Source organism: Varanus komodoensis, unplaced genomic scaffold, assembly GCF_004798865.1.
Source record: "Varanus komodoensis strain SLA01 unplaced genomic scaffold, ASM479886v1 scaffold19, whole genome shotgun sequence".
Taxonomy (NCBI): Eukaryota; Metazoa; Chordata; class Lepidosauria; order Squamata; family Varanidae; genus Varanus; species Varanus komodoensis.
In genome coordinates this window covers 12,114,871-12,142,508 of record NW_025335550.1, presented here as the reverse complement: position 1 = coordinate 12,142,508, position 27,638 = coordinate 12,114,871, and the positions used below count along the sequence as shown (strand labels likewise).

At 67.0% G+C, this 27,638-nt stretch overlaps 1 protein-coding gene across 1 annotated transcript; it reads right to left on the bottom strand.

Annotated features, from left to right (window-relative positions):
• Positions 1-378: 378 nt before the first annotated feature.
• LOC123022404 (cadherin-1-like) lies at positions 379-27,409 on the bottom strand. Its single transcript, XM_044428103.1, has 28 exons — positions 27,274-27,409; positions 27,020-27,164; positions 26,349-26,524; positions 25,982-26,110; positions 25,392-25,577; positions 24,684-24,928; positions 23,650-23,792; positions 22,362-22,586; positions 21,940-22,158; positions 21,724-21,854; positions 21,396-21,542; positions 20,816-21,024; positions 17,858-18,503; positions 17,160-17,277; positions 9,285-9,514; positions 8,977-9,120; positions 8,567-8,722; positions 7,882-8,026; positions 7,344-7,519; positions 6,980-7,108; positions 6,534-6,719; positions 5,907-6,151; positions 5,539-5,681; positions 4,801-5,022; positions 3,980-4,204; positions 2,872-3,002; positions 2,314-2,457; positions 379-2,062 (listed from the first exon to the last, which is right to left on the bottom strand). Exons 1-28 carry the CDS (start codon positions 27,319-27,321, stop codon positions 1,850-1,852), a joined length of 5,256 nt encoding a protein of 1,751 aa, XP_044284038.1. The 5' UTR covers positions 27,322-27,409; the 3' UTR covers positions 379-1,849.
• Positions 27,410-27,638: the final 229 nt, after the last annotated feature.

Sequence of the window (27,638 nt, the reverse complement as noted above, 5' to 3'; positions counted from 1 at the left end):
GCCGCCATCTTGGGAAGGTCCGGCGAGGCGGTGCGCGAGCGGCCCTCTCAGGAAGGTCGGAGGCGCCGTCGCCATGGCGGGGAGGGCGGCTGGGTCGACGCCGCGCCTGCCCGCGCAGGCGCCCGGAGGATGCCGCGCAGCGCCCGAGCGCCTCCTGCGCGCTTTCTGGCCGCCGTCCTGCGACGGCCCCGCAGGGCCCACGCAGCGGCTCAGCCCCTTTTGCGGAGCGTCTCCCGCGGGTGCGCCGCTTCCTCGCCCGCCGGCGCGTCCCCGAGACGGGGCCGTGAGAGGCGCGCGCTGGCAAAGGGAGGCCGGGGCGTGCGGAGGGAGAGCCAGCCACAAACGGAAGCACAGCTCTTTTTTTTACGAAAAAGGTTTTTATTACAAGTGTATTACAAAATGATCTGCAATAATGGCTTTTCGGTTCCTCTAGATTCTTTATATATATATTTAAAAAACCTAAATATACAGATCCAAAAATACAGAAAACCCACTTTAAAATACCCTCGGTTGGACAGTATTTATACAATCATCGGGGGAAATCGGCACGTCAATCATGGCCTGGACAAATGTAGTCAATTGCATTTTTATACGGCACTCACTCACTCGATCAGCAGGAACGTGAACCGTACATGGACGTGCAGGAAACGGTTAAGGAAAGATTTGGCAAAGCACAGTAAGGTGTCCTATCTGGCGAGAAGAGCCGAAACGGACTAGAAACCCTTTGGGCAGGAGGGGGTGGCCACGCACCCCTGCAGTATTTCGGGGGCGCAGAACAGCCCGTGTGTGGACGCAGAGGGGGCGGGCGTTTGGCGCCAGAGCAGTGGGGAGAAGCACTTGGGACCCGGGGATCCAGGAATCCTTTTGAGCCTTTCTCATTCCGGAGGAGCTTTGGGGGGCAGGCCTGAAAGTGCCCCCCGATCTGGCTGGCCACTGTTGCCAGAGGCCAGGCAGTCCTCCCCTCGCATCCCCTCCCGGGCAAGCCCAGATTTCCCGTTTGGGCTGAGCCTGGGCGGGATCGGCCCCCCACGCGCAGCCCTGAGTATCGTCTTTGGTCGGAGCTGTGGAATCAGTGCGAGAAGCAGCCAAAGTGCGGCGTTACTTGGAGGGTGAGCAGGCGGGCTGCCCCGCTCGGGCCTCGTGGCGAGGTGCCTTCGGCGGGACTTGCGGGCCGGGGCACCGCATGCCACGCCTGGGTCCCACCCGGTGCCAGCGCTCACTAATGCCGTGCTTTCCCTGCACCCACTTCCTTGGCTTGCGAGCAAGATATTTGCGCAACGTCCTGTCAAATACTCTGCGAGTGGGGGAGCCATAGGTCAGTGAAGGGCGAGATGTGGAAAGGGAGGAGATGCGGCCAAGAGACGGCGGGCAGAGGACACGCCCACCCCCGGGGGAGCCGACGGCAGCGTTTTTGGTATGATGCTCAGGTAAATCGCCGCACGGGCCCTTGGTACTTTGGTATAGTCAGAAACGGCCGGAAGACCCAGAGCAGGAGCCCTTGCCAGCCTGGCGGGCGCAATTCAGGGCGCACAGCCTGGTAAAGGCCGCCAGCCGTGTGTGAGGACCCCCTTTCCATTTGGGGGTTCCAGTCTAAGTTGCAACGGCAGAGGCCTCAAAAAGATGCAGCTGCCCCACAGAGACCGCCATCGGCGTGCGAGGGGGGGTGTCTGGATCCAGCTCAAGAGGGTCCCACAGCACGAGGGTCCCCTTTCCTGCCGTGCTCTGGCCACGGATACACAGAGAGGCAGCGCTGGCCATCGCGCACTGCTTCCCCGCCTCTCTAGCACGCACGCACGCACACTCGCTCGCTCTCTCGCTCGCACACACAGCTGCCCCAGGTCAGTTCACGCTAGTCCTCCTCCTCGCCCCCCCCGTACATGTCCGCCAGCTTCTTGAAGCGGCTGCCCCAGTCGTTCAGGTAGTCGTAGTCCTGGTCTCGGTCGCCGTTGGAGGAGTTGAGCGAGCTCAGCGACGTGGCCTCGGAGCCGTTGCCCTCATAGTCGAAGACGAGCAGCGAGTCGTAGGGGGGCGCCGTGGGGTCCGTGTCGGCCGCCTTCAGGTTCTGCGGGGAGGGATCCCGGCGTCAGGTCCACCTGCCCAACCCCACAGCGGCTCGCACAGGCGAAGCGAGGACGGCCGGTGCCGCAGAGCCGGGCTGCCGCCGGCCTGGGAAAGCCAAGGGGCCCGGCCTGGCCTGCTCCCGCCCAGCCCACCGCTAGAGCCAGAGGCTTGGGCCAGCCGCAGGGCCTCAGGAAGCCCCCTGAAGCTCGCTCGCCTGCCTGCCTGGCTCGCTGGGCCCCACGCGCCGCTCACCTCGTCAATGAAGTTGCCTATTTCGTCGGGGTTGGCAGGCCGCGGGCGGTACTGCGGGGCCGGCATGAGCGTCGGGGCGACGTCGTTGCGAGTGACCTCAGGGCGGGAATCCAGGCCGCGGTGCAGCTGGCTCAGGTCGTAGTCCTGGGACAGGGACAGGGGCTCAGGAGACAGACCCAGGGGTGTGGGGGGGCAGCCCTCAACCCGCTTCTGCCAGAGCGGTCAGCCAGGCAAAATCAAGGGGCGCTGGCAAGACGCCTCCCGTGCCAGTCACTGTTTGCACATGTCGGTTATTAGATTTGTCGTTCGCTGCCTCGATAGCAAAAGCAAGGCAAGTATTGGCTGCTTCTGAAATTGTATTGGAAGGCCCAGGATGGCACAAGCTGAGCTTCCACAATAAAACGAAGCGGCATTCAGCCTTCCTGGACTGCCCCCCCCCGCCCCGAGGGCTGAACCCATCTCCAAGCATCCCCAGCCAGCCAGCCAGCCAGCCAGCCAGCCAGCCAGCGGGAGAAGGCTTCAGGACGGTGGCCGACTCGCCACGGCCCAGAGACCCACCTGGTCCTCCTCCCCACCGCCTTCTTCGTCGTAATAGTAGACGTTGTCGCGCGTGTCGTCCTCCGGGGCCAGCAAAGGCTCCTTCACCACCGTCTTCCTCCGCACAAACAGCAGCAGCAGCAGCAGCAGGACTAGCAGCGGGAAGACCAGAGGGGCCCTGAGCCGCGGGGGCCTCCGCACGGTCCCAGAGCCCAAAGCCAGGAGCGGAGGGGATCTCAGCTGCCTGCCGGCAGCACAGTGAAAGCAGGCCGGGGCTGCCTCTCCCCCAGCAGTGCCTCCCCCAGAGCAGTACACATCTGCTCTCTCCTTCCCTCCCATCGGCTGATGTGCCTTCTTTTGTAATGGACGTGGTTGTTTTAGCTGCACGCCGGCCTGTGGCCAGTGCAGAGACTGAGCGGCTCCACTTGCAGCGGGACACAAGCCTCCAGCTCTCACGGTTGCAGAGAGAAGCCAGGAGGGGGTGTCCTTGCAGGAGCATAAACTGTGATTGAGATTTCAATCTGCCAGGCCACAAAGTGCCCCTCGGGCCCCTCACAACACCCACAAGCACCCCCCCCACTAGACAGCTCTGCCGCGTTCCAAACTCAGCCTGGCTGCTCCCTTCACCCTTTCACCACGCTCAGCAACTTCCCTTTGCATATTCCATGCCCAGAATTTGGTGCCCCCAGAGTTTCAGTTGCCAGTCATTACTGCTTTTAAAAACACTGTGTTAATTGCCCTCGTTAGGAATGACGATGTGGCTGGGAAGATGAAAGAGGGGAGGCAGCAGCATCTGGAGAAAGCTAAGACACGGGGAAGAAAAGGGAGCCTGAGAGGATCTCCGCCCACAGAGGGACTTCCGTGCCTCACACAGGCTGATGCCCTTCCCAGGACGAGCGGCAGAGACAAGTCCGCGTAATTTGTTCAGGTCGCAGAATTCAGCTTTTTGGGATCCAGAATGTGGCTTGTCAGTTTGAATACACGCTCCCAGAGCACGTGCCTCCTTCACAGCCTTTGTCCTTGGGGGTGCAAGGAGATCTGTCTGCCCACTTTCTGACTGAGCTATGCCCCGGCTCCCCCCAAGAAAACACAGCCCAGGAGGCCTGCTTGCGAGAGTGCCTCTACTCACTCAGAAAGAGCAGGATGCCTCCGAGGATCCCCAGAATTGCCGGGACGCCCAGGCCGCCCGCCACGTAGGCCCGCCGCTCGCAGTCCTTGGCCTCCCCCTCGCAGTCGCACACGCGGGCTTGCACCGTGGTCACCTGGGCCTGCCCCGGCCCGTCGGTCAGCTTGAGGGCGATGCTGTAGTCTCCGGGCTCCAGCTGCTTGGTCAGCTTCAGGGTCAGCCTGTCTCCTGGGGAGGGCGGCAGGAAAGACATCAGCCGCGGGGGGCCCGGGCTGGTCCCCCCCGGGCGGTCCCCACTTTGCCAGAGGAAAAGGGACCAGGCTCCGCTCGGCTCCGCCGTCGCTCTCGAGAGGCACACACTTGGAAGACGCTCCGTCGCTGGGATCCCGCTTTCCATACTGAGTGCCTATGGGAGCGTTTCCGCTCAAGCGGGAAGGAGTGGGGCAGGCGACTCAGGCGCGCGACCTGCTGCCGTGTGTCACGGGCGCTGCCGGTCCTCGGATGGCATCCGACGGTGCCTGGGCGCAGCAGACCGAACTCCACGGCCGATTTCACAGGGGAGCGCCGGGAGCGAGACGCCGCCTGACGGAGGCCGGGCACGGTGTCACGAGCGCCCGCCCGTCGTCACGTCGACCGCTGGCCTCATCCCCATGCGTGGCCGGCCCGCTGGGCTGCTGCCGGGGGGGAGACGGCGTGTGGCAGAGCGGACTTCCCCGGGACGGCCAGCCTGCACCGCGGACACGCAGGGGCACGGGCAGGCGCAGCCCCCCACCGCCTGGAGCAGCTCCCCCCGAGCCCCCCTCTCCTCGGCACGACGCGCTTACCCTCGTTCACCGCGACGGTCCAGTTGGCGCTGGAGCCCAGCTCCAGCTGGGCAGAGAAGGGGCCAGTGTTCGGGGGGAGGTCCTTGTCCACGATGCGCAGCACTTGGGGCTGGGGGCTCCGGGCACAGATGTCGAAGGATCGCGGGGTCGGCTCCGGCCCGTTGTCGTTCACGTCCTCGAGGTGTATGAGGAGCGTTCCCGTGCCCGTTTCTGGCGGGGAGCCTGGATGGAAAAGGCAGCCATGACTCACACGGAGCTCCTGGATGGGCCCCTCAGAAGCACGTCCTGCCCGGAGCAACGCAACCTTTTTCCAGGCCGCCTGATTTGCGGGTACCCCGTGGGCTCCTCGGCTGCCTCTTCCCTGCTCTACAGCAGGGCCTTCTCTGCCCTGGCCCCCTATTTTGCCAGCTGAGCCCCAGTGCCCTCCAGGTCTGCCCGGGAAGAGGTTCTCCTCCAGAAATTTAAGAAACAGTAACGCCTCAGTGACATGGACTGCTCAGCTGATCGAACTTTGGAAAGCTCCATCTCTCGCCACACACGACCTTTCTCGTTTTGAACTTGACAAGGCAAGTTCAGCAGAGAGAAGCGAGCCCGGGAGAATGTGCGCAGGACCCGGGGGCGCTTCTTGGCCCCCAGAAATGCTGGATAGAGGACCGCCCTGACCCCGCAGGGGCCTGCGCATGCCGCATGTGGGACACGCAGTGGGGTGCGAGGAAGCCGCCGGCCCCGCACACCTACCGTTGTCGCTGGCCAGGATGAGGGCCGTGTAGGTGCTGTTGGTCACCCAGTCCGACTCCCTGTCCAGGGGGGCCCTCGTCTCGACCAGGCCAGTGTTGGGGTTGACGATCAGCCAGCCTGCCGGGTCCCTGCCAATGAAATACCTGCAGGGGGAACAGGGGGGTTCGTTGCCAGGCACATTTCAGCCGCGAGAGCCGGAGCAGCTTCGGCTCCTCTTCTTCTTCTTAGCACAGTCACATCTCGCTGCTCGACTTTTAAGAAATCCAGGGTGACCCGCAGCCGGGCTCGGCCGGCTCCTCTCCATCCCCTGGCGGGCCCCTTACAGGGGAAAGGGAAGGCAGCCCTGGCAGGGCGAGGGGCCCCCGTACCGGATGGTCTGCTGCAGGCTCTTGTCCGGGTCCTGGGCGGTGAACGTGGCCACCCGCTGCCCGACGGCCAAGTCCTCCAGCACCGTTATGCTCTTCTGGACTGGGATGAAGGTGGGGGCTTCGTTGACGTCGCCCACGTTGACGATGACCGTGGCCGTGGATATGGGAAGGTTCACCGCGAAGGGAGCGTCGTTCTGCACGGTCACTTGGAGGACGAACCGGTTCTGCGCCTCGTAGTCCAGGCCCTGGGGGAGGCGCCAGAAGGAGCGATGGGCCAGGGCAGCGGGGCCCGCAGCTCTGGCCCGGGTGCCAGCACCACACGAGTGGAAGCGCCGGGACCTGATTACCCACCGGGTGCTTTTCTGCCCCCCCCGCACTCAGCCAGCCGCCGGGGCATTTGCAATAAGCCACAGATGCAAGCAAGCGCTGCAGCTTCGCAAAGTGGATGAGCTCCCGGCGGCCTGGGGGGCCCGGGCACCGCTTTGGCAGCTAAAACCCGGTGGAGCAGCATGGCCGGAACCAGCCACTCCAGAGCCCAGAAAGGCGCAGCCGCACAGGGAAGGGCGGCCGATGCGACGCAGGAGGCCCCACCCACAAAGGATGCGGGGAGAGGGGTCCTTCGCTCACCTTCACAGTGGTCAAAATGCCATCGTTGCTTTGTGGATCGGTGGTGACAGCAAAGTTGCCCCCGTCATTGCCTCGCCCAATGGTGTACTTGGCCTTCCATGCCGCGGTGTTTTCCTGATCGGCATCTTTTACCCGCAGCCTGGCAACCACGACGCCGACCCGGTTCTCTGGCACAGTCTCGTTGTACTGTGGGACAAAGGGACAGGGCTTGGCCGCATCCTGCGGGAGGCTCTGCTGGGAGGGGAGCCCGGAGCAGCGTCACGGGAGGCGTGCGGCGACCGTCCTCGTCCGGACCGGGGACCCCCAGGGCCGGCTTGCTCCCTGGGCCAGGCCGCTTTGGGCGGTGGCGGAGGTTGTGGCGTTGCGTGTGTGGCGGGAGGGGCTTGGCGGGGCACAAGGTGGGGTCCGTGCGCCCCAGGAGAGGGCGGGAGGCGCCCCGGCCTTACCGTGGCGGGGTCGAAGATGGGCGGGTTGTCGTTGGTGTCGGTGACGGAGATCACTGCGGTCCCGGTGGTGGAGAAGCCTTCGCCCAGCATGTCTGTGGCCTGGAGGACCAGCGTGTACTGGGGATATTTCTGGAAGCAGAACCGGCAGCACCGTTTGAGGCAGAGGTGGGGAAAGGGCTGCAGGGGGTGTGTGGCCCCCCCACGCGTGAGCGGGACCTCTGGGACGGGCGGCAAAGCCACACTTGCGGCAAAGGCGAGCGGAGAAGAGGGGGCACAGTCTGGCGAAGTGCGGAGCGCGCTCTCGGGGCACCAGCGAGGCCCCGTGCCCCCCACCCCACCCCACCCCACCCGGCCCAGCATTCACCTCCCGGTCGAGGCCCGTCGTGATCACGCTGATCAAGCCCGTGCTGTTGTTGATGGTGAACATCTGTCCGGAGGGCAGTGGGGGCTCCTGGCTGAGGATGGAGTAGGTGATGACCCCGTTGTAGGTGTCGATGTCGTCGTCGGCATCAGTTGCCGTCACTTGCATCACGGCGGTACCTGGGCAGGCGGGCAGGCGGAGGGCGTTCGGACGAGGTGGAAGCGGCAGGAGGGCCGAGAGCGCCCCTCCTTCCCTGGCCGCCGCAGAGGGTCCCGCAGCCTCCAAGTCACAGCAGGCATCGCGGCCCCTGTGCAGGGTGCTGTGGGTCTCCACGGAGCACGCAGGGCCGGGTGGGCTCGGTGGGGGCCCGGGCATTTGCCACAACCGCGTGGCCCGCGACCACGCGCCCTTCCCTGCCCGGGGCCCTGCCCATGGACGCGAAGTGCGCCAGACGCTTCAGCAGGACGACCTCTGCGCTGAGCAGCGGCAAGCGCGCCGTTCGCCTCTGGGCGCAGTTGTGCACCCGAGGGCAGATTCCTACCTGGCTTGGCTCCTTCCGGCACCTCTCCTCGGAAGATGCTCTGGGTGAACTGGGGCCGGTTGTCGTTCTGGTCGCTCACCTTGATGATGATCTCCATGGGGTCCTCCACGGGCTGCCCGTTGGCAGACACCGCGTGGGAATTCAGCTGGAGGGCGGAGGCAGTCAGAGGCCACTGAAGAGCCGTGTTGGTGGCTCTGGGCCCAGGGAAGGCTCCGGCGGGCGCCCACAGGTGCCGCAGAGCCTTCCTCGCTCCAGATCCGGGTGGCCACTTGGGGGAGACGGGGGACCACGCCTGCTCTCTGGAGCCCCCGGCAGGCGAACCCCTCCCCTCCCCTGCCGGTCACGGTGGCCGCAGCAAAGGCTCCCAGCCAGGGAAGCAGACAGGGACGCTTGGTTTCCCAGCGAATTGGGCTCCCACCGACATGGCAGGCCCCATGAAACCCCGTTCCCTGTGGAAACAGCTGGATTGTGGGAATTCTGCTGCAAAGCGAGGGGCACACACCCCGCATGCCTTGTTCTGAGGCAAAACCACTATGAATTTTGGCGGTGTGGGACCCGTGCCAGGTGGCAGCACCAGCGACCGGGGATCCGCACAAGAAGCCCAACGCGGCCAAGCCGTTTCCCGGCAGGCACCGCGGCCCCGTGATGCTCGGCGGAAGGCCTGCGGTGGCACGGGCGGACTCACCATGTATCTGTCGATGGCTTCCCGGTCCAGGGGACGGGTCACCTTCAGCCACCCCGTCTCCCTCTCGATGATGAAGACGCCGACCGGAGGGCTGTCCGCTCCTTGCCCGGTGATGCTGTAGAAGACCGTAATCTCTTTTGCCTTGCTGGATCTGATCTGGTGCAGAAAGTGGGTTGAGAGAGTCAGCCAGGTGGCGGCCGGGAGCGGACCCTCGGAGCAGAAGGGCTGCTGGGGACACGTGAGGCCCTCGCGGTCCCACTTCCACCTGGACCGGGGAGCGTGGCATCGCCCCGAGTCCGTGGTGGGGCACCGCTAGGCACCGCGACAGTCCAAGCCGGTGTCCCCGCCTCTTGGGCCGTCCTGGGCCCGTGTCGGCCCCCGGAGCAGCCACCCCACTGCGGAGCCCTTACCTGCACGAGCGCCTTGGGGAAGGGGCCCTTCTCGTTCTCGGAGCAGGTGATTGGGGGGATGACCCAGTCCCTCTTCTGTCTTCTCAGGCCTGGGCCAGATTTCGGGAAGGTCAGCACCTGGGTGTGAGCGATGCCACTGAACTCCTGTGGAGAAAGGCAGGGCCCCTGGCTCAGCAACGCCAGAGCAGGCCTGGGTGTTTCCTGAGGGGTGCCCGCACACCCAGCAAGGCGGGGAGCGGAGCCCCCCGGCAAAGGAAAGGGTGCCGAGGGAGGCAGAGACGCGGGTGCGCAAACCGGAGGCCCCGTACCGCATGGTGGTGGTGCCGGCGACGGCGCTCACGGCCGCGATGCTGCAGCGTCACCCTGGTGGAGTGCTTCCTGCCAGCCGCATCCCAGGCATGGATGAAGAAGCTCCGTTTCTGGTCACGCAGCTGCAAGGGCCGCTTGACCACGACCACGCCGTCGGGGCGCACCTGGAAGCGGGTGTCGCTGACTGTGTAGGCAACCCGGGTCCTCTCCGTGCAGTCCTCAAAGCGCACTGGGCAGACAGAGAGAAGAGGTGGGACGTCGAGGCGCTGCTGGCACGCAGGAGGAAGGGGCTGAGCCGGCAGGGCGGGATGTGTGGGAGCTGCTGCCACCAGGAGGCGCCGGCGCTCCACGCGTCCCAGGGGGTCCCTGCCCTCCACTCCCCGGCCATGCGCTCCCTCATTCGCCACACACTGCTGTGAAACATGCCCCCTTCTCATCCTTTGGGCCTGAGTCGCACCTTGCCCAGCCCCCCAGCCCTTCCCCTGCGAAGACCCAACTCGAGCTGTGTTGGACTACAACTGCCATCATCCCCCACCAGCTGCTGTTGGTAGCCCTGCACAGCTGCAGGGCTGTGGCTGACACAACTGGAGCGCTCCAGGTGGTGTCGGCCAACAGGGAGGCCGCGTTCCCATGGCCCCGTTTCAGCCCTTGCCCTGCCCCACATTCCACCCCACGGGGCCAAAGCCGGGTCCGCACCATTTCAGCCCACCTGCCCGTCCAAACGCGCCGGGCGGACTTTCCAGACCTTGCCTGCCGCCCGGGCCTCTTGCCTTGCAACCTTCTTCTCTGTGTTGTGGAATCCCAAGCCAGGCGCCCGGGGGCGCCCCCAGCGCGACCGACCGACCGACCTTGCTAGCTTGACCCACTCGGCGCGAGACGCAAGCGTGCCGAACGAACAGGCGGGGACTCCTGGGCTTGAAACAGGACCTGGACCGGGGCGGCCCAGCCCCGGCTCGGCCCGTTATCCCGGGCAGCAGCCGGCGCCTCCGCCCACTCCAAGGCCACCGCAGGCCTTTCTGCTGATAGCAGGCAGGGCTTGGGCCTGATCCAGAGGGAGCGGGGAAGCATCTCCGAGATCTTCCAGTAAAGGGCGCGGAGAGGGTCAGCGCCTCAGCTCTCCCCAGGCTTCGTCCGTGCACAAAGTTATTGCTGCGTTTCATCCACTCCCCGCTGTCGTGCCTCTCGCAAGGAACCCGAGGTGGGCGCCCGGGAGGCTGGGCTGCGGGCAAAGTCACCCCGCAGGCTCCATGGCCGAGTGGGGACTCGAACCCGGACGGGCTTAGTCCCAGCCCAGGCTCGTAACCACCACCCCGACTGGCCACAGCCCGAGGGCCGGCTCCTCTCCCGCGGCTGCTTGGAGCTGGATGCGCGAGAGACGACTTGCTGACGGGAGGCAAAAGCCCCCAGGCCCCACTCACGCCGCGCCTGATGCGGAGGAGGGAGCCGAAGGCCGTCCCCTTTCGGGGGCCCCTCTGCCCCCACAATTACACGCTTCCCCCAAGAGGTCCCCCATGCCCGTTGGTGGGAGTTGCCGCTCAGCTCATCTGCAGAGCACCAGATGGTGGCAGTGTGGCCAGAAGAGTACGCTTAAAGCAGCGCCGTTGCGCACCAGCGCCAGCTGCACAGGCCACAGGCAGACAGGTCTGCGGCTTTGCACACGGAAAGAAAACTGTGCGCCAGAAGAGACACCTATTCCAGGCTGTTGGGCACGAACCTCCGATCCCATGCCCAGACCAGCCCAGGGCCCACCTGCTTCCGGCAGCTGTGGGCGTGCGGCCGGGACACTGTGGAAATGGAGCCGAAGGAAGCAGGCTGGGGGAAAGCTGCACACGGCCAGCCTCGGGGAGCCGAGCGCGCCCTCCTGCTCTTTCACTTCCCTCGAGAAGCTCTGAAGGCCTCGACTGTGCGCTCGCACGCACGCACGCACGCTGCTCACGTTGCAATCCAGGCTCCTCCGGGCCAGCAAGTGGCTCTCGTCCACGAGGACCCGTTCCCAGGGCCTCCCGGCCACCGGCTGCCAGGCTCAGCCCGTGCCGCCGGTCCGGACTTGGCTGGCGAAGCACGAGGACGGGCTCTGAAGTGGAGGCCGGCCCACAGCGGCCAGTGGCTGGCCGGACGTCTGGATTCCAGCCCAGCAGGGGACCGTGGGGCAGCCGGGGAGCTGCCTGCAGCGCGAGAGGCCGTGCCGCAGGGCACCGAGCCGGCTCTGTCCCTTGCCCTGCCCGCCCGCCATGTTGGAGGGGCGGCTGCTGGGCCTGGGGTGCCCCGCAGGCCTCCCCCGGCCCCGGGGAGGGGCAGCCCGTGAGCCAGTTCTTCCGGCCGGCCTGCTCGGGAAGGGGCCGCACTCCGGCGCAGCAGTGCCCAGGCGGGAACAGGCAGACCCCGAGCCAGCCACGGCCCGTCTCCCCCCCCACCCAGGCTTCCCAGGCAAGCCTCCAACGCAGCCGCAAAGGGGCGACTGCGGCGCTGCAGGGGCTGGGGCAGCTCCCTGCGAGGAACGGCTGCAGCTCTGGGGCTGGGGAGGCGGCCCCGTAACAGGGGCCACGGCAGAGGGATACCTGTGTGGGGAGGATCCAGGGAAGGCCATCTGCAGCACTGCTCTTGGCTCGCTAGATTTAGATCCCACTTTTCCTCACAATGAACTCAAAGCGGCTTGCACCATTCTCCTCCTGCCCTCTGATCCCCACAGCAATGGCCCTGGAGGGCAGGTAGGGATGAGGGTCTGACTGGCCCAAAGTGGGGGCCGGAACCCGGGTCGCCCGAGTCCCAGGCCCACACATGGAACCACTAAGCCACACTGGCTCTCAAAATGACCGGGAGCTGCATGCTCAGAGGCACAAGATGCTGTGATGCGACTGATGTGTTAAATGGGAACTGGACCAATTCGTGGAGAAGAATAGGGTGCTTCAGGGCTACTAGTCCTCATGGCTGCCTCCAGGATCAGAGGCTGTGTACCAGTCGCTGGGGAATATGGGTCAGAGTGCTGCAGCACCCCCATCCTGCTTGCAGGACCCCACGGGCAGCCGGCTCCCACGTGTGAACAGAATGCCGACCCCAGGCAGCCTGGCTCACCAAAATCAAAGCCACTTCTAGGGGGACCAAACCCCACACAAAAAGAAGAACGATCAAATGCGTCACCTGAACGGTCATGATTCTGTTTCGAAAACAAGCGTTGTTTTGCCCGCGAGCCCCCTCCCTTGCAAGTGCCCAGCTGCAGCATTTAGCAATCCGAGTGAGTGAACACACCCACGGCATGTGGTTGTCTTTCCTCATCAGAGCGGGAGGCGTGTGAGTCGCTAGAGTTAAACAGGGCAACTGTGATGAGTCACATTCAGGGGCTTCTCGCTCCGGGATGGCAAGCCACTCGTCATCCCGGAAAGCGAAATGATCAAGACCAAGCTTCCGGTGTCGGGGGCCACGAAGCGTGGCCCTTCGTGGGCCGGGCCGGGTGACACCGAATGACCCCAGGGTGCTTCTCTGCATCACCCGCGCCAGCCACGGGGCTCCAGCTGTAGTGCAGAGCACTCCCGAAGGCGTGTCTGGCTGAGGACCCCACATCCCACGCAGGCCGCTCCCTTCGTGGCCCCCCCGCAATCCGCCTGGGGTGCCCCTTTCCCCATAAGCCCCGCGGGGCTCACACTGATGGCCTCACAGACCACGCAAGAGTCAGCAGGGCTGACCGGAGGCAGCTGTCCCACAATCCCGGGCAGGCGGAGGGGGACATCCATAAGCCCCTCTTGCCAGAGCTGGAGGGAGAAAAGCGGGGAAGGGTCCCAGGCCATAGGGCAGACGCCCCCGTCCTCCTGCGCCCGGCCTTGCCTGAGGTCATGGCCCACCTCAGTGACGCTCCGCCCTTGAGCACCCGGATGCGCAGGAAAAAGTGGAGCGAGCCGAGAGCGTCGCCAAGCCCTCCCGCCCGGCCCCTGCACCCAGGAGCAGCTTCCGTGTTTGAGCAGTGACATCACCCAGTTTCACTGTGACTTTCCAACTCGTCGGACGGGAGTTTCAGCTCAGCGCTGATTCAGGCGCCCATCACAGACCTGCACGCAGGGAGCGACGCGGCCGCGGGAGGCGGGGGGGTGTGGAGGGGGCAGGGGGCGCCCTTGCGCTGGGAAAGCACCTCATCCCATCGAAGCCGCAGGAATCTGCCTTTGGCAGAGCCCAGTCCAGCTCGGACCCGACATGGCGGAAACAAGCGAGAGGACGGCAGGTTTCACTTTCACACTCCCGGACTGACTCATTCCCGTAAAGGACAAATGGGCCAGTTGCCCGGGCTGCAGGCGTGGGTGGGGGCCAGCATCCAGATGGGCTGAGCCCCCGTCAGGAGGACCCCCCCCAGCGCTTCCCTCTTTCCCATGCAGCTGATAGTGAGGGGGGCACACTCCGCGTTCCCCCCCTGCTGCCAGGTGTCCTTGCGGCAACGGTGGCACCCAAACCAGGCCCGCCGACGCCTTCCCCGCGCCCGGCCAGCTCCCAGCACTACCCCTCGGGCGGCAACAAGGGCATTGCTCATCAGCAGTGACCCCAGACCGGGGTCGGAGACGAAGCCCGAGGCGCGTCCACTGAGCGACACCCTTGTGGGAGTCCCAGCCGCCTCTCTCTCTCACTCTCGCAACTCGTTCCTCTTATTTTGCAATATGCAAGTAACGAGGAAGCATGATGGGCATCTACTCACTCTTTCACTCACACACACTTGAACAGGGAGGACGTGAGTCACCACAGGTGGAAATCCAGGGGAACGGAGAGAAAGCTGAGCAGGAATGGCCTTTCCTCTGGATAGCCTAATAAAGGCATCTGTGCAATTCACAGTGAGTCAGAAGGGGCTCCCGGGCCATCCAGTCTGACCCCGGCTCCAGCCGGCTCCACTCATAACATGCCTAGATGCACATGTCCAGCCTGTCCTTGAACACCCTCACCGGTGGGGCCTCAACCACACTGGCCACCTGCTAGCACCAGCCACCCCAAGACCCGGACGCCCCTCGTGTCCTTGCCCCCAGAAGGGTTCTATTGTGGAAAGAAAAATGGTGAAACAACCAATGGGAAAGCACAGGAGCCCCAACAGAAAAAAGCTGGCAACCTCACTCTACATGGGAGAACTCAGAGGCTCTTATAGAGAGAACGGATCCGCTGGGCAGGGTAGAGAAAACCTTCAGCCCCATTGAGCTCAGGAGGCCTGCTGAGCAGGCGCGCATCGAGTGTGGCATGTGGGCTGTACAAACACAGGCTGGCACATGGATGCTGCCTGCCCTTTTCCCCACTCCCAGGCGAAGCTTCCAGACCCAGCAGGGGAGGGTCGTCCCCGGAGAGGTCTAGAGAGGGGCTGCTGCCAGGTTTGTTCTTTTCCCTGAAGCCGGCTTCCTGGCCTCTTTAACCCAGCCCGGAAGTGCACCAGCATTTAGGCCTCCCCCGCGCCCGGTGGGACCACTGGGGCAGCTGCTCCGTTCTGGAGGACGGGTCCACATCGCCCAGTATTGCCCACGGAGGCCGGAGTGCCCTCCAGGGGCCTCCCTCGGCCCTGCCTGAAGAGCTGCAGCTCTGAACATCCACTGCCAGTATCTGGCTCTGGGGCGGGGAATGCAGCCCTGCCCATAATTCTCGGCATCACCTGCTTCTTGGGCTTCCCCTCTGGGAATTACGGGCTCTTTTGCTGCACACGGGGTTGCGTGTGCAGGGAGGAAGCAAAGACTGGAAATCCGCATTTACACGCAAAGGGCTTTGTGACCCAGCAGGCAGAGTCCTGCTCCCCGACCCATCAGCTGCACCCCAGTTGATCTTTCCAGCGTGTAGGAAGAAGCCACCGCAGCCGCACCCCGACGCCCGGTGCGGCACACTGCGCTTGCCTTCCAGCGCCCTGCAAAGCGTTCTCTTCGCAGCCACGAGCTCGGAGCGCGTCCTTGGTCCAAGGCTATGCACAAGCCTCACAGCTGGCCAAGGATCTGAACGCGGCCTCTCCTGTCCAAGCCCACGGCACTCATTGGTGCAGAATGCAGCAGCCTCTCTGCCCCTTCCCTCCCGTCTGCATGGGGGCTCAGGTGTGCACACCCCCCTGCCACCCCAACTTGGGGCACATGAACCCCAGCTGGGGGCACAGCAGGCCCTCTCCAAACACAGCAGTCAAGCGCTGCTTGTCTGGAGGGCGACGCTGGTCCCTTGCGATAATTAACCGTCATTAAAGGCACTCGTTCCTCCAGCACAGCAACAAGGGCTTGGCAGCCCCTCTCGTGGCCACGCCGGCCACGAAGCCAAGTTTCCTGGGAGGAAGTCATGAATGCTCCTTGCTCTGCAAAATGGCTCTGTGAGGAGGGCCCCCACCCCCCTGCCGGCGTTTCTGCCCCGAGACAGCCAGTGCAGCCTCCGTTTGGACGTGTTCAGTTTCGCTTTCGAGTTTTCAGAGGACAAGATCTGACAAATTTCAGCGCCTAGCATTTGTAAAGGACTCATGCAAGACGCCCCGAGTCTGAACTCAAAGACCACCACGCCTGCTCTCGCTACATCCCCCCATCTGCCGGCATCTCCGTGGTGGCACTGGGCGGGGCGGTTCATGGGCCGCTTCCTGACTGTGGGACAAGGTCAGTCGCCAAGGGACAGGCCCCCTCCCTGTGGAAGCAGAAGGCAGGCGCCAAAGGATCCCAGGTGAAAGCAGGTAAATGATTCACGGGTCCTTATTGACACAGCAGGCCGGCACAACGGATAAGCGGCAGGCCGCTGGTTGGGCTGCTGGGGAGGCAGCCAGCCAAGAGGGAGCAAGCGAGCGGAGAAGCCCGAATGAGCAGCTGCGCCCAAGCCAGAGGCGCCTGCGAGCAGGGACAAGTCGCAGTCAGGTCGAAGTCGGCATCGCCCAGCCCCGCTCCGCTCCACCTTGCCTGGCGAGGTGGGGGCAGGGCAAACTGGAAACACCTGAAGACTCTGTTAACCTGTTCCTGGCTTTTGCAGGAAATGCCAGCAAGAAACACCCCCCAGAATTCCTCCTCCTGGCTCCCTCCGGAAATGACTTAACTGACGTTCCATGTTACGTGCTAATCTTGCGTTAAACTTTACAATGTCAGCTGTGGAGGGCATGCTAGGGGGGTGGCAATATAAGTAAATACAAATAAACTTGGCTCCAAAAGACAAGAAGTTACGACTGGTCTCCTGCTGTCTCCAAGAAAAGACAAATCACTTGCCCTCGCAAAGATACGAGGGCAACATTCCGGCCTACTCCCATTTGCCCAAATCGGAGAGCTGCCTGGCTTCTCCGGAAGACGGCACGCCAGCGCCGCAGCCCGGGTTCAGGGGCAGAACGGCTTCGAGGGGGCCCCTCGGCGTGTTGGGCCGGCTCCTCCGTGCCCTCCCCAGTCACCAGCCGTGCCTGAAGCGACGGGCAGGCGCCCGGCGAAGGCTAGCTGTCAGGCTGGCAGCGACGAGCACTGCCCTTCCATCAAGAGCCGCCACTCCGCGGAAGGGCAGTCTCCGGCCTTGACTCTCGTAGGCTGGCGGTACACCCATTCCGCAGCAGAGAAGGCAGAGCAGCCAGGGAGTGGCCCCTCCTCGCAGCTCCAAGCAGGAATGTCGCGCCCGCCTGCGCCCACCCCTCTCTTCTCTTACTCGGGAATCCCACTTTGGATCTGCAGCAGCTTTTTCTACACAGGGGCCTCTCCCAGGGGGAGCCGATTCACTAGCAGAAGCTGCTGCAACGCCATCAGGGGCGCAGGACACGCTGCTCGGGGGCGGCCGGAGGGCACTTCAGAGCGGGGCCTTCAGCTCTGCCCTCCGCATGCTCGGAGAAGGCTCAATCCAGCCCGGGAAGCCGGTTCTGGGCATCAAGGCAGGGGGGCGATCTCCACCCACACATCATCCCCCCAGCCCGGGACGCCGCAGGGGCAGCTGCCGCTTACCGTTGCCCAACACCCGGCCCCTCTCCAGGTCCACTCTGGGCACGGCGAAGGTGTACGTCTCCAAGCCGAAGCCGGGCTGGCACCCGGGCGCCGTCTCTGCGCACAGCCACCGTCCAGCCTGGCGGGCAGCAAAAGCCAGAATGAGGCGCGGGCGGCCGGGGGGGCGGCCTGGCTGCTGCTCGTCCCGGTCCCGTCCCCCCTCCGCCCGCCGGGCCGCTTTTGCGCAGGGGGAGCCCCGCGGCGAATCCCCCCCCGGAGCTGCTCGAGCAGGCGCCCCGCCGCCCCCGCGGGCCCCTTGGGGGGGGAGTGCGGGGCCGCAAAGCGCCGCGCCGCGCCGCGCCGCGCCCGCCTCTGGGGCTCCCGACAGGTGCGCCCGCAGGCCCGCGGCTGCGAAGGCGACCCGGGCGGGCAGGAACTTCCTCCTCGCTCCGGTGCGAGGGATGGGGGGGCGCGCAGGGCCGCCCCGCGGGAGGGCTGAGCCCGCGGGAAGCGGGGCGAGAGGCGCTCGCGGAAACCGGGGACGGGGCGGCGCGGCGCCTGGCGAGGGCCGAGGCGGCCGCTCCCTGCAGGGGCCCAAGAAAGCTCCGGAGAAGAAACCGACGGCGCCGCGCGGGCCTCCGAGCGCCGCGGCGGCGAGAAATGTGCCTCTGAGCATGTGGGGAGCGCGAGGCACGGGTTCGGGCCGCGGCAGCGCTTACCCGGAGCAGCAGCAGCAGCAGCGGGAGGCAGAGCCCCGACGGGCGTCCGGGCCGTTTCGCCATGGGAGCGGGCGGGCGAGGCGTCGCGTCGCGTCGGGCGCGCAGGGAGCTGTGGCGCCCCGGGCCGCGCTCGGCGGAGCAGCAGGTGAGCGGCGCCTCCCCCGGGAGGCTCCGCCCGGCGTGGGAGGGGAGGGGAGGGGAGGGGCGGGCCGCGCCCTCCCGCCCGGCGGCCGGCGGGAGGGGCTGCGGCCGAGGGGGCAGGGGCGGACCCACCGGGCAGGAGCGCCCGGCCCCGCTGCGCCTCCAGACGCCGCCGCTTCTTCCCGGGGAAGCGAGTTTGGCCCAGGCGGCAGGGGCAGCGCCTCCCGTCCCTGGTGCCGCGGCGGGTGGGCCGCTACGTGTCCGGGCAGCCCGAGGCCTCGGTCCCTCCCGCCCGCCTGCGGCGCCCGGCGGCTGCAGCCGCGCCTCCCAGCGATGCCGGAGGATCATGGCGAGGAAGGTCGGCGGCTTTCCCGGAGTGCAAACGCCCCTGGGCAGAGAGCGCGGCGCTCCTGGCGCTCCGTGGCCGAAGGAGCAGCCCGGGAAGCGGCGCTGCTCGTCATCTGCCCCGCCGGAACGGCCCTGCCGCCCTGCCGCGCATGAGTCACTTCGCAGGGACGCATAAAGGCAAATACGGCAAACAGCCACCGAACCAAGAACACGCCTCGCAGCCACGCTCCTTTCAGCCGCTTTCCACAGACGTAAACAGCGAAGCGGCCTCGGCGCGGGCGGAGGCGCTTGTGGAGCCCCGTTGCGGGGTATCGCTCGCAAGAGCGCAAGCAGCAATTAAAACCTCGTAACGGGCCGGGGGAGGGAAGCGCGGGGCCCGAGGCCCCAGGCTGCCCAGCTCGGGATGGATCCCGCCCGCCGGACGGCGCGGTCCGGCGCGTGCCTCTTCCGAGCCCGGTCCCGCGGGGGCAGCGGGGCTCGCACCCCGGGAGGCGGGCCGAGCTGGCCCCGTCATGGGCCGAGGCCGCCGGCCGGCTCGGCTCGCCACCTGGAGAGGCTGCCCGGGTCGGGCTGGCGGCCGAGGCCGAGGGGCGCGCTCTGGTGGCGCCCGCGGGCGTCGCGTCTGTGCCGCCTTTGGGGTTTGCTCACCGGGGAAAGAATTGGGGCCTCCGGACGACCCATCTCTGCCCGCCCTTCTCAAGGCGTTTAAATGTGCCGGAAGGGACGCCCCCCGGCACCCGCGCAGACCTCCGGGCACCCTCGGAGGCTGCTCGCCCGCCCGCCCGCCCGCCCGCCCGAAGGGGCCTGGCTGGGCAGGGGGCTGCGAGGGCAGGAGGCCGGGAGATTTCTGCCGGTGCTGCCCCTTCTCCGGGCCCCGGGCCCCCTGCGCACGGCAGGCCCCCCGCTTGCTTCCCGGTTTGGCTCCGGGTCTCCTGCGCCCCCCGCCGGAAGGGCTCGGTATCGCTGCAGCGGCGGCTTCCCAGGTCGCGCGCGGCCGAGCCCCCCTCGCCCAAGAGGCGCTGTGCGGACCGGCGCCCCCCCCCGCTCCCTCCCCGGCCCCTGGGTGGCGCCGGTCAGCGGCAGGGGCGGGGGGTGGATGCCCCTTGCCCAGAGGCCCCCGAACAGCCGCTTTCCTTGCCCCCATTGGCTGGCTGGAGCCCCGGAGGCGGCCGCCTTTGGGGACCCCCCCGCACACCTGCGCGAGGCCGCCTCCCTCTGGCTCCGCCCCCAAGCCCGGGGGGGGCGAGGAAGGGGCCACAGCGGGAAAAACCGGTCGGGTGAGCTCAGGGGCTGGAGCGAGCGCAGCAGGGGGCGGGGGGGGGAGGCCCGAGGGGGGCTCGGTTCACACTCTTCCTCCCAGCCCGCGGGGGAAACGGCTGCCTTGGAATGCGCTCTGCGCGCAGCAGGGGGTCCCGGGGCAGGAGGGGGCTGAGCCAAGGGTGAAAGGGGGCAGGAAGCTGCAGCAGCTCTTGCCTGCACCCCCCCCCCAAAATCGGGCTGAGGACCGCTGGATCCCACAGCAGGGCCGCTCGGGGGTCAGGGAAGCCCTCGCTGCAGGGAGAAAGCGGGCGCCATTACCAGAGCTGCGTGAAAACACGCCCAAGTTAACCCCAGGCCGGCCTCCCCAAGGAACTGGAGTGCCACCCCCCTCAGCCCCACAGAATGGCTGGGAGTGATGGGCGTTGCACTCCAACACCTCTAGGCAGCTGGCGGTGCAGCAGAAAGCCAAGCGGTTGGCAAGGGGGATTCTGGCACTCGAGGGGAGCACTGCAGCCCCCTCCCACCCCCAGCAACGCCCCCTGGGCCCTGCCCTACAGAAGAACACTCCAGTTAAAAAAGAAAATCCTTTATTAAAATGTGACACCCCGATTGTCCAGTTCTCCATTTATTACCAACCTATTTATACACAGTACAACCCCCCCCCACTGACTTAGGAGCACTTAGGAAATGCTTACTGAAAAAAGGCAGCATGAAGGAGGTTCTGGGAAGGCAGCTGCTCTCCCGGGGCCGAGCACGTGGGCCTGAGCGAAGGGGCCCAGGCCGGGCGGACCCCTGCGACCTACAGGCGGCTCCTGCGGCTGCCCCACCTCTTCCCTGCAGCTCCAGCCCAGCACCGGTGCACCACCAGGCTGGCCGGAGCAGCGGGAACTGGCAGCTGCTGCCCCCCCGGAGCTGGCGGGATCCGGGCCCCGCCTGCCCAGGCTCCTCAGCAAGGGATGGCACGCAGGCGGGCAGCCGGTCCCCAAAAGGCACATTTAGGGGCTCCCCGCGAGCGGGGACACACAAAGCGACGCTTGGAGGAAGGCACGGGCCGCCTCCTCGAAGGCCTTCACCAGAAGAGGGTCTTGGTGGGGGCGCGGCCGCGTGGGCCGCCAGGGGCACGCGAGCAGGCAGGAGCCGGTGGGGGACGAGGCGCAGCCGGGGCTCCGGCGGAGGGGCCCACGGCGGGGGCCAGGCTAGCCCCCCGCTCAGTCCTCCTCGCCCCCCCCGTACATGTCCGCCAGCTTCTGGAAGCGGCTGCCCCAGTCACGCAGGTAGTCATACTCCTGGTCCTGCTCGGAGCCGGAGGAGCCCAGGGAGCTGATGGAGCCGGCGTCGGAGCCGCTGCCCTCGTAGTCGAAGACGAGCAGCGAGTCGTAGGGGGGCGCTGTGGGGTCCGTGTCGGCCGCCTTCAGGTTCTGCGGGGGGGAAGGGACAGCGCTCAGCCCCCTCCGGAGGACACGCCACTCCACGCCGGCTGCGCCCTGGGATGAGTGCGGAGCAGGGCGGCCAGCCTGGCCCCGTTTCCCCCCCCACGAGGCTGCGCTCCTCGGCGAGCCCAAGCCAGGGGAACGCTTCCCCAGCCCCGAAATCCCAAACCCTTCCTGGCCAGTGACGAGCGTGGCTTGTGCCTGAAGCAGGCCTGGAACTATTTTACATAAAACGAGAAAGACCCAGACAGGTTTCTCACGGCTCTTTAGCTGCTCCCGAATCGGGCAGCTATGAGGGCTGAGAAGCGCGACAGGAACGTGCCGCCCTCTTCCCGCGCTTTTCTTTTCACATGCCTCACCTCGTGGATGAAATTGCCAATCTCATCCGGGTTCGCGGGGCGCGGGCGGTACTGCGGGGCCGGCAGGAGGGTGGGCGCCACGTCGTTGCGGAGGACGACCTCCGGGCGGGCGTCCAGGCCCCGGTGCAGCTGGCTCAGGTCGTAGTCCTGGCGGGAGGCGGGCGGGAGGGGGGTCGGCTTGCGCTCGGGCGGACACACGCAGGGACGCTTCCCCTCGGCGGCGGCCCCAGCTCCGATTCTGCCGCGGTGACCCGCGGTGACGCAGACCGGGCCGGAGCGGCATGGCCCCCCCACCCGCCCTGCTCCGGGGCCGAGGGGCGGCACCCACCTGGTCCTCCTCCCCGCCGCCCTCCTCGCCGTAGTAGAAGACGTTGTCGCGCGTGTCGTCCTCGGGGGGCAGCAGCGGCTCCTTCACCACCTTCCTCCTCCTCATGAAAAGCAGCAGCAGCAGCAGCAGCACTGCGGGGGGGGGAGCAGCCGCCGTCAGGGGGCCGTTGGGGAGCGTGGCCCCCGAGTCCCAAGGGGGGGCACCCCGCATACTCACAGAGCAAGGCCAAGATGGACCCCAGGATGGCCAGGATCACGGGCGCCCCGATGGCCACCAGCGGCTTGTGGTGGCACTTGTCCACCGGCCCCTCGCACTCGCAGACCGTTGCCTGGAGGACCGCCAGCCGGCCCTTGCCCTGGGCATCGAAGAGGGTGAGGAAGACCTCATAGGTGCCCTGGTCCAGGGGCTTCAGCAGCCTCAGGGTGGCCGTTTCCCCTGCGGAAGCGAGCCGGACATCAGCCCAGCCGGGAGAGCCCACCACCCGGCGCAGGTGCCGGGCCCCGAAGCCCCAGGTGGGTGGTGGCGGGTGGTCTGCCCCACGCTGTGCTGTGCTGTGCTGGGCCGGGCAGGCCTGTGAGGGGGAACTGCCGGAGGAGCAGGGAGTGAGGGCAGGGAGCCCCCTCCGGGCGCCCCCTCACCTTCGGCGTCCATCTCCACCGCCCAGCTTTCATCCGAGTTGTTGCCAAGCTCCGCGCGGAACGGGGAGCCGTTGGGGGGCAGGTCCCTGTCCAGGATGTGCAGCAGCTGCGGCACCGGGTCGCGATTGCAGACGATGACCTCCTGCCGGTCCGGCTCCGGGCCGTTGTCGTTCACATCCAGCAGGGTCAGCAGGAGGGTGCCGGTGCCGGTCGCGGCCGGGGCCCCTGTTCGGGAGGAGAGCAGCAGGGCTCCGGCAGCTGAGCAGAGCAGCGGGGGCTCGCTGGCTGGCCGAGCGGCTGGGGCAGCGAAGGGAAATGGCCGCCTGCTGTGCCCTTCCTAGCAGAGAACCCGGGAACTAAGAGCCAGTGCCGGAGTGATGTGCTTTCCTCCTCCGTCCCAGTCCCTTTCCTTTCATGTTGTGCCTTTTCGAGTGTATGGCTGAGGGGAGGGACCATCTCAGCAGCTCCGGGAGCCGTTTTGGGCTGAGGAGCCGGAAAATCACTGCAGGTAAGTAGGACACACATGTCCACAGAATCAGAAAAGCTCTGGAACAGCAGCTTCCTTCCTGGTTGGGAACGGAAGCCAGCAATGCCGACCCCCCTCCCCGACCCCAAACCCACATTCCTGGGCAGGTCAGGCGGCGGCCCCTCCGCCCCGTGCTCAAAGCAGGGCCTGCCCCTTCCGCAGCTCCTCCCCGCCCAGCCCCGGCTGTGCCCCCGCCAGGCCCCATCCATCGGCAGAGCACGTGGGCCCCTGCACGCAAGCTGTTCCTAGCAGGGGCTGCAGCGTGGGCACGGCCCAGGAGGCGCAGGGGCGCTTTCGCAGCGCGTGATGCAGCCCGGGGTTTGTGCCGTCTGCGGGTTCCTGAAGTGGGAGCGGCTTAAAAGCGTGGGGGCCCTTCCCCCTACCCCGGCCTCCTGAGAGGAGCCCCGGGGGACCAGCGTGAGGCTGTGATCGATCGGAACATGTGACCCAGCCCCTCCCAAGAATGGGGGGCAGCCCCGGGGCCGTGCCCAGCATCCCCCCCACTGCTCTTCTGCCATAATTTTGGCCGTGGGAGCATTCAGCAGCCTCGCCTTCTCCGGGATCCGACTCGTGTGGCCACCGAGGAGGCCCCCCCCCCCCGAGGAAGCGCTGGGTCAGGGATGCGGGTCCCGTGACAGTCCAGGACACCACGCGCCCCTCAGATGGCTGCTGCTGCTCCCGGCCCACAAAGGCCCCTTTGACGCCCTGTGCCGCGCCCCCCCGCCCCCCCTGTGGGCCCTTTCCCAGCCACGCCACCCGTACCGTCGTCGGCTGCCAGCACCATGGCCTCGTAGGTGCTGTTCCGGACGAAGGGGGACTCCCGGTCCAGCTGCCTCCGGACCGTGAGGACGCCGCTCTCAGGGTGGATGGCCAGCCAGCCGGCCGGGTCCTTGCCCATGGAGTACCTGGGGGGCGGGGGGCGTTAGTCCCACGGCGCCAGGAATGGGGAAAGACAGAAGGGGCAGCCGGCAGGGACCCCCCCCCCGCCCACTGTTCTGCACGCACGAACCTCTGCAGCTCTTTCAGGATTGCACCAGGCCAAGGGGGTGGCTGGCCCCCTGCTCTCCAGCCGGGCAATTTGGGACCCTCGATGTAGCGGACGGGCCTTGCCCTCCGAGCAAAGCACAGCGGACGTTTCTCTGCCCCACCCCCACCCCCGTCTGCCACATTATGGGAGCTGCCACCCAGCACCTCCGGGGGCACCGGCTGGGGAAGGCCAGGCAGACCGAACGCTGCCAAAACCGGACGTCCTGCCAAAGGATCCCGAGCTCAGAAGCACGGCATCTCCGGTCACTGTCCGTCCCCGGAGTTGCAGCCGCCGCTGCCGCCCAGGCAGTCTCTGGGGGCGACCGCCGCTGCGCCGGCTCCCGGCCTCCTTCACCTGTCAGATCCTCGGCCTTTGCCCCTCGGGGCCCCCTCAGACCCCCTCGCGGCCTCCTGCTTGGCTGAGTGGGTGCTGCCCGAGGGGCCGGGGTCACGTCAGCAGCGTCCGTCCACCCAGGAGGCGGCTTTGCCCTCCCCCCCCATCGCGCAGCTCGCACTTCCAGCGCCAACCCGAGCGGCCCATTAAGAGCGCTTAGCTTTCCATTAGGGCCGAGCGAGCGCCGAGTGACGGAGGGCAACCCGGGGGGGGAGGGGAGGGGGGGCCTTGCAGCACGTGCGTTGGGCCGAGAGGCCCATCAAGGCCCATCATCCATCTCCGTCTGCCCGTCAACAAGCCATCAGGCCAGTACAGGGACGCCCCCCCCTTGCCACTGGCCGCCGGCCACCGGCCACCAGGCTCCGCAGCCGCTTACGTGAGCTTCTGGGGCTGCGCCTCGTCTGGGTCCTGAGCGGCGAAGGTGGCCACCTCCCACCCTATCGGGGCGTCCTCGGAGACCTCTGCCGTCCGGACCCGAGGAACGAAGCTGGGCGCCTCGTTGACGTCCTTCACGCCGACCGTCACCGTTGCGGTGGAAGTGGGGAGCTTCACCGCGAAGGGGGCCTCGTTGGCCACCACGACCTGCAGCACGAACCGCCCCCGGGCCTCAAAGTCCAGGCTCTGCACGGGGATCGGGGGGGGGGGGGGAAGGCAGGAGGAAGCAGGCTGCTGGGGGCCCTGACGTTGGGGGGGCGAGGCGAGGCGTCGGCACACGGCCGTCTTTGCGGCTCTTGCATGCACGACATGACCTTTGCGCACATGCAGAGCGCGGCTTGGGGAACCGCCTGGCTGCGGGGCCACCGGAAAGTCTAGCCCGAACCCCCGGGAATGAGTGGAGGCGGCCTTCCCCTGTGGCCACAGAACTTCTCCGCCGAGGCCGTGTTGCCCCAAGCTAGCCAGCTGTACACGCAACCTCCCTCCGTCGGTGAAAATTCCTGCACGCCTCTAAAGGGGACTTGACCGCACTTTTAAATAGCACAAGCTGAACGGTTTTCCACCTGGGATGGTCGGGGCCTCTGTTAACGCCGGGCCCTTTCCCAGCGACCCCCGGCCGAGGCAGGTGTGCCCGCCCCCCACCACACACCTTCGCCGTCCGCAGGATGCCTTCGTTGGTCTCGGGGTCCGTCGAGATGGAGAAGAAGCCCCCTTCGTTGCCGTGCTGGAGGGAGTACCGGGCCCGCCAGGCCGGGGTCCCCGCCTCGTCCAGGTCGGTCACGGCCAGCCTCACGACCTCCAGCCCCACCTCGTTTTCCGGGACCTCCGCCGAGTACTGAGCGAGGCACGAGCCGGGCGTGAGCCTCGCGGGCAGAAACGCTCCCCCAGCCCCACCGGGCGGATCGGCCCCCTGCTCCCCCCGTGACGAGCAGCGCCCCCAGAGCCGGTTGGTCGGGGCACCCCAGCCCTGCCGGGGCCCTCGAAGGAGCCCCCGGGCTGCCTCTCCAGCCCAGCTGAGCCCGCAGCACCTCCGGCCGTGGAAAGGCAGGCAGGAAGGTCTCCACGCCTTGGGCTTCTCTCCCAGAATCCCCTGCTGCAAGGCCAGGAGCAAGGAATGCTGGGGGCTGAATGCCCAGGCCGTCCGGGGCTCCGTGCTAGCCTGACACGCTCCGCCACACCTCCCACTTGCGCCCAGAGGGGCCACCCGCCGCCCACCCCCAGGGCCCGGGGCCCCCTCACCGTCTGCTCCCGGAACACCGGCGCGTTGTCATTGGCGTCCGCGATCTCGATCACGGCCGTGGCGGAGCCGGTCAGCCCCAGCCCGTCCAGGTCGGCCGCCTGCAGTGTCAGGATGTACTCGCCCACTCTCTGCAAGAGGCCGGGGGGCCAGTGGGTGCGCGGGGGGGGGCAGCCCAGCCCTTCACCCTGCAGGCAGAGCTGCCCTGCCCCACGCCTTCCGCCCCCTCGCGATCTGGTTCGGGCACTGGCGCGCGAGCCGCAAAGCAGCCCAAGGGCCCCGCGCAGCTCTGGGACTCAGTGCACGGCTCCCGCCTGGGGAGGACCCCCCCCCCACCGCCCAGGCCCTCCGCCCGGCCGGGCCACCCACCTCCCGGTCCAGGCCGCTGGCGATCACGCTGATGACACCCGTGGCCCTGTTGATGGCGAACATCTGTGCCTGAGGCTCCGCGGGCACCTGGCTCACGATGGAGTAGGCGATGACGCCGTTGTAGGTCTCGACGTCGTCGTCGGCATCCGTGGCGTTCACCTGCATCACCGAAGTGCCTGCGCGGAGCAGGGGGCTGCACACCTGTCCCTGAGTAGCCCCTGCTCTCCTCCGTTCCCCCCCTGGGGCACCCGGCAAGGGGGCTGCTGGGGGAGGGGGAGGAGCAGGGGTGCCTGGCACCCCTCGGGGGAGCTGCTGGCCCCTCTGGCCAGGAGACGCCGGAGCAGCTGCCGCACGCTTGGGGGCACCAGGTCGGGGGGGCATTAGGGGAAGGGGGCTGATTCATGGAGGAGCAGAGCCAACGCGCCTCGCCCGCAGTTCACGCGCAGAAACCAGCCCGAACCACCACAGCAGCGGGCAAACGGGCCGGGGGGCTTCCAGGCAGGGAAGGGGGGCGGGCGAGCGTAGACGGCTTCCCGCTCCCCTTTCGGGGAACACTTCCATGGCCGGGAAAGTCTGCTGTCGTGCAGCGGCTTCGGAGCGTGACCGGCCTGAGCGCAGAGCCAGGCTCGGCCCCCCCACGAAGGCACCACATGGCCCACCCCGCTGCTCACCAGGCGTGGCTCCCTCCAGGACAGACCCCCGAAAGACCTCCTGGGTGAACTGGGGCTTGTTGTCATTCTGGTCCGTGACGGTCACTATGAGCTCCATCGGTTCCTCCACAGGCTTGCCGTTCTCGGACACGGCGTGGGAGAACAGCTGTGGGGCAGGGAGGCCACGGTCAGACCCACGCGGTCCCACCCCCCCGCCCTCCGGGGGGAGAGCTTTTCCAGCCGGAAGGCAGGCGGCTCTGGGGCCGGCGACGCACATGGTACTTGTCGATGGCTTCCCTGTCCAGCGGCTGGGTCACCTTCATCCAGCCCGTCTCCTTCTCGATGGTGAAGACCCCCTCGGGCGGCGTGTCGGCCCCCTGCCCCGTGATGCTGTAGAAGATCTTGGTGGTCTTGTCCCTGTTGGACTTGATCTGCGGCGAGGCAAGGGAGGCCGGTCAGGCCCAGCGTCTCCAGAGGGGCGGCTGCGGCGGCCATGCCCAGAATCCGGGGCTGCCACGGGGGTCCCATCTGCCCGAGACTCCGTGGCCTCCGCCAAGCGGTGACGCCCAGCTGCGGTGGCAGGATGCCGACCCCCGCCGACTCCGCCAGCGCCGTCTCCCGGGAAGACTGGCAGTTCGTT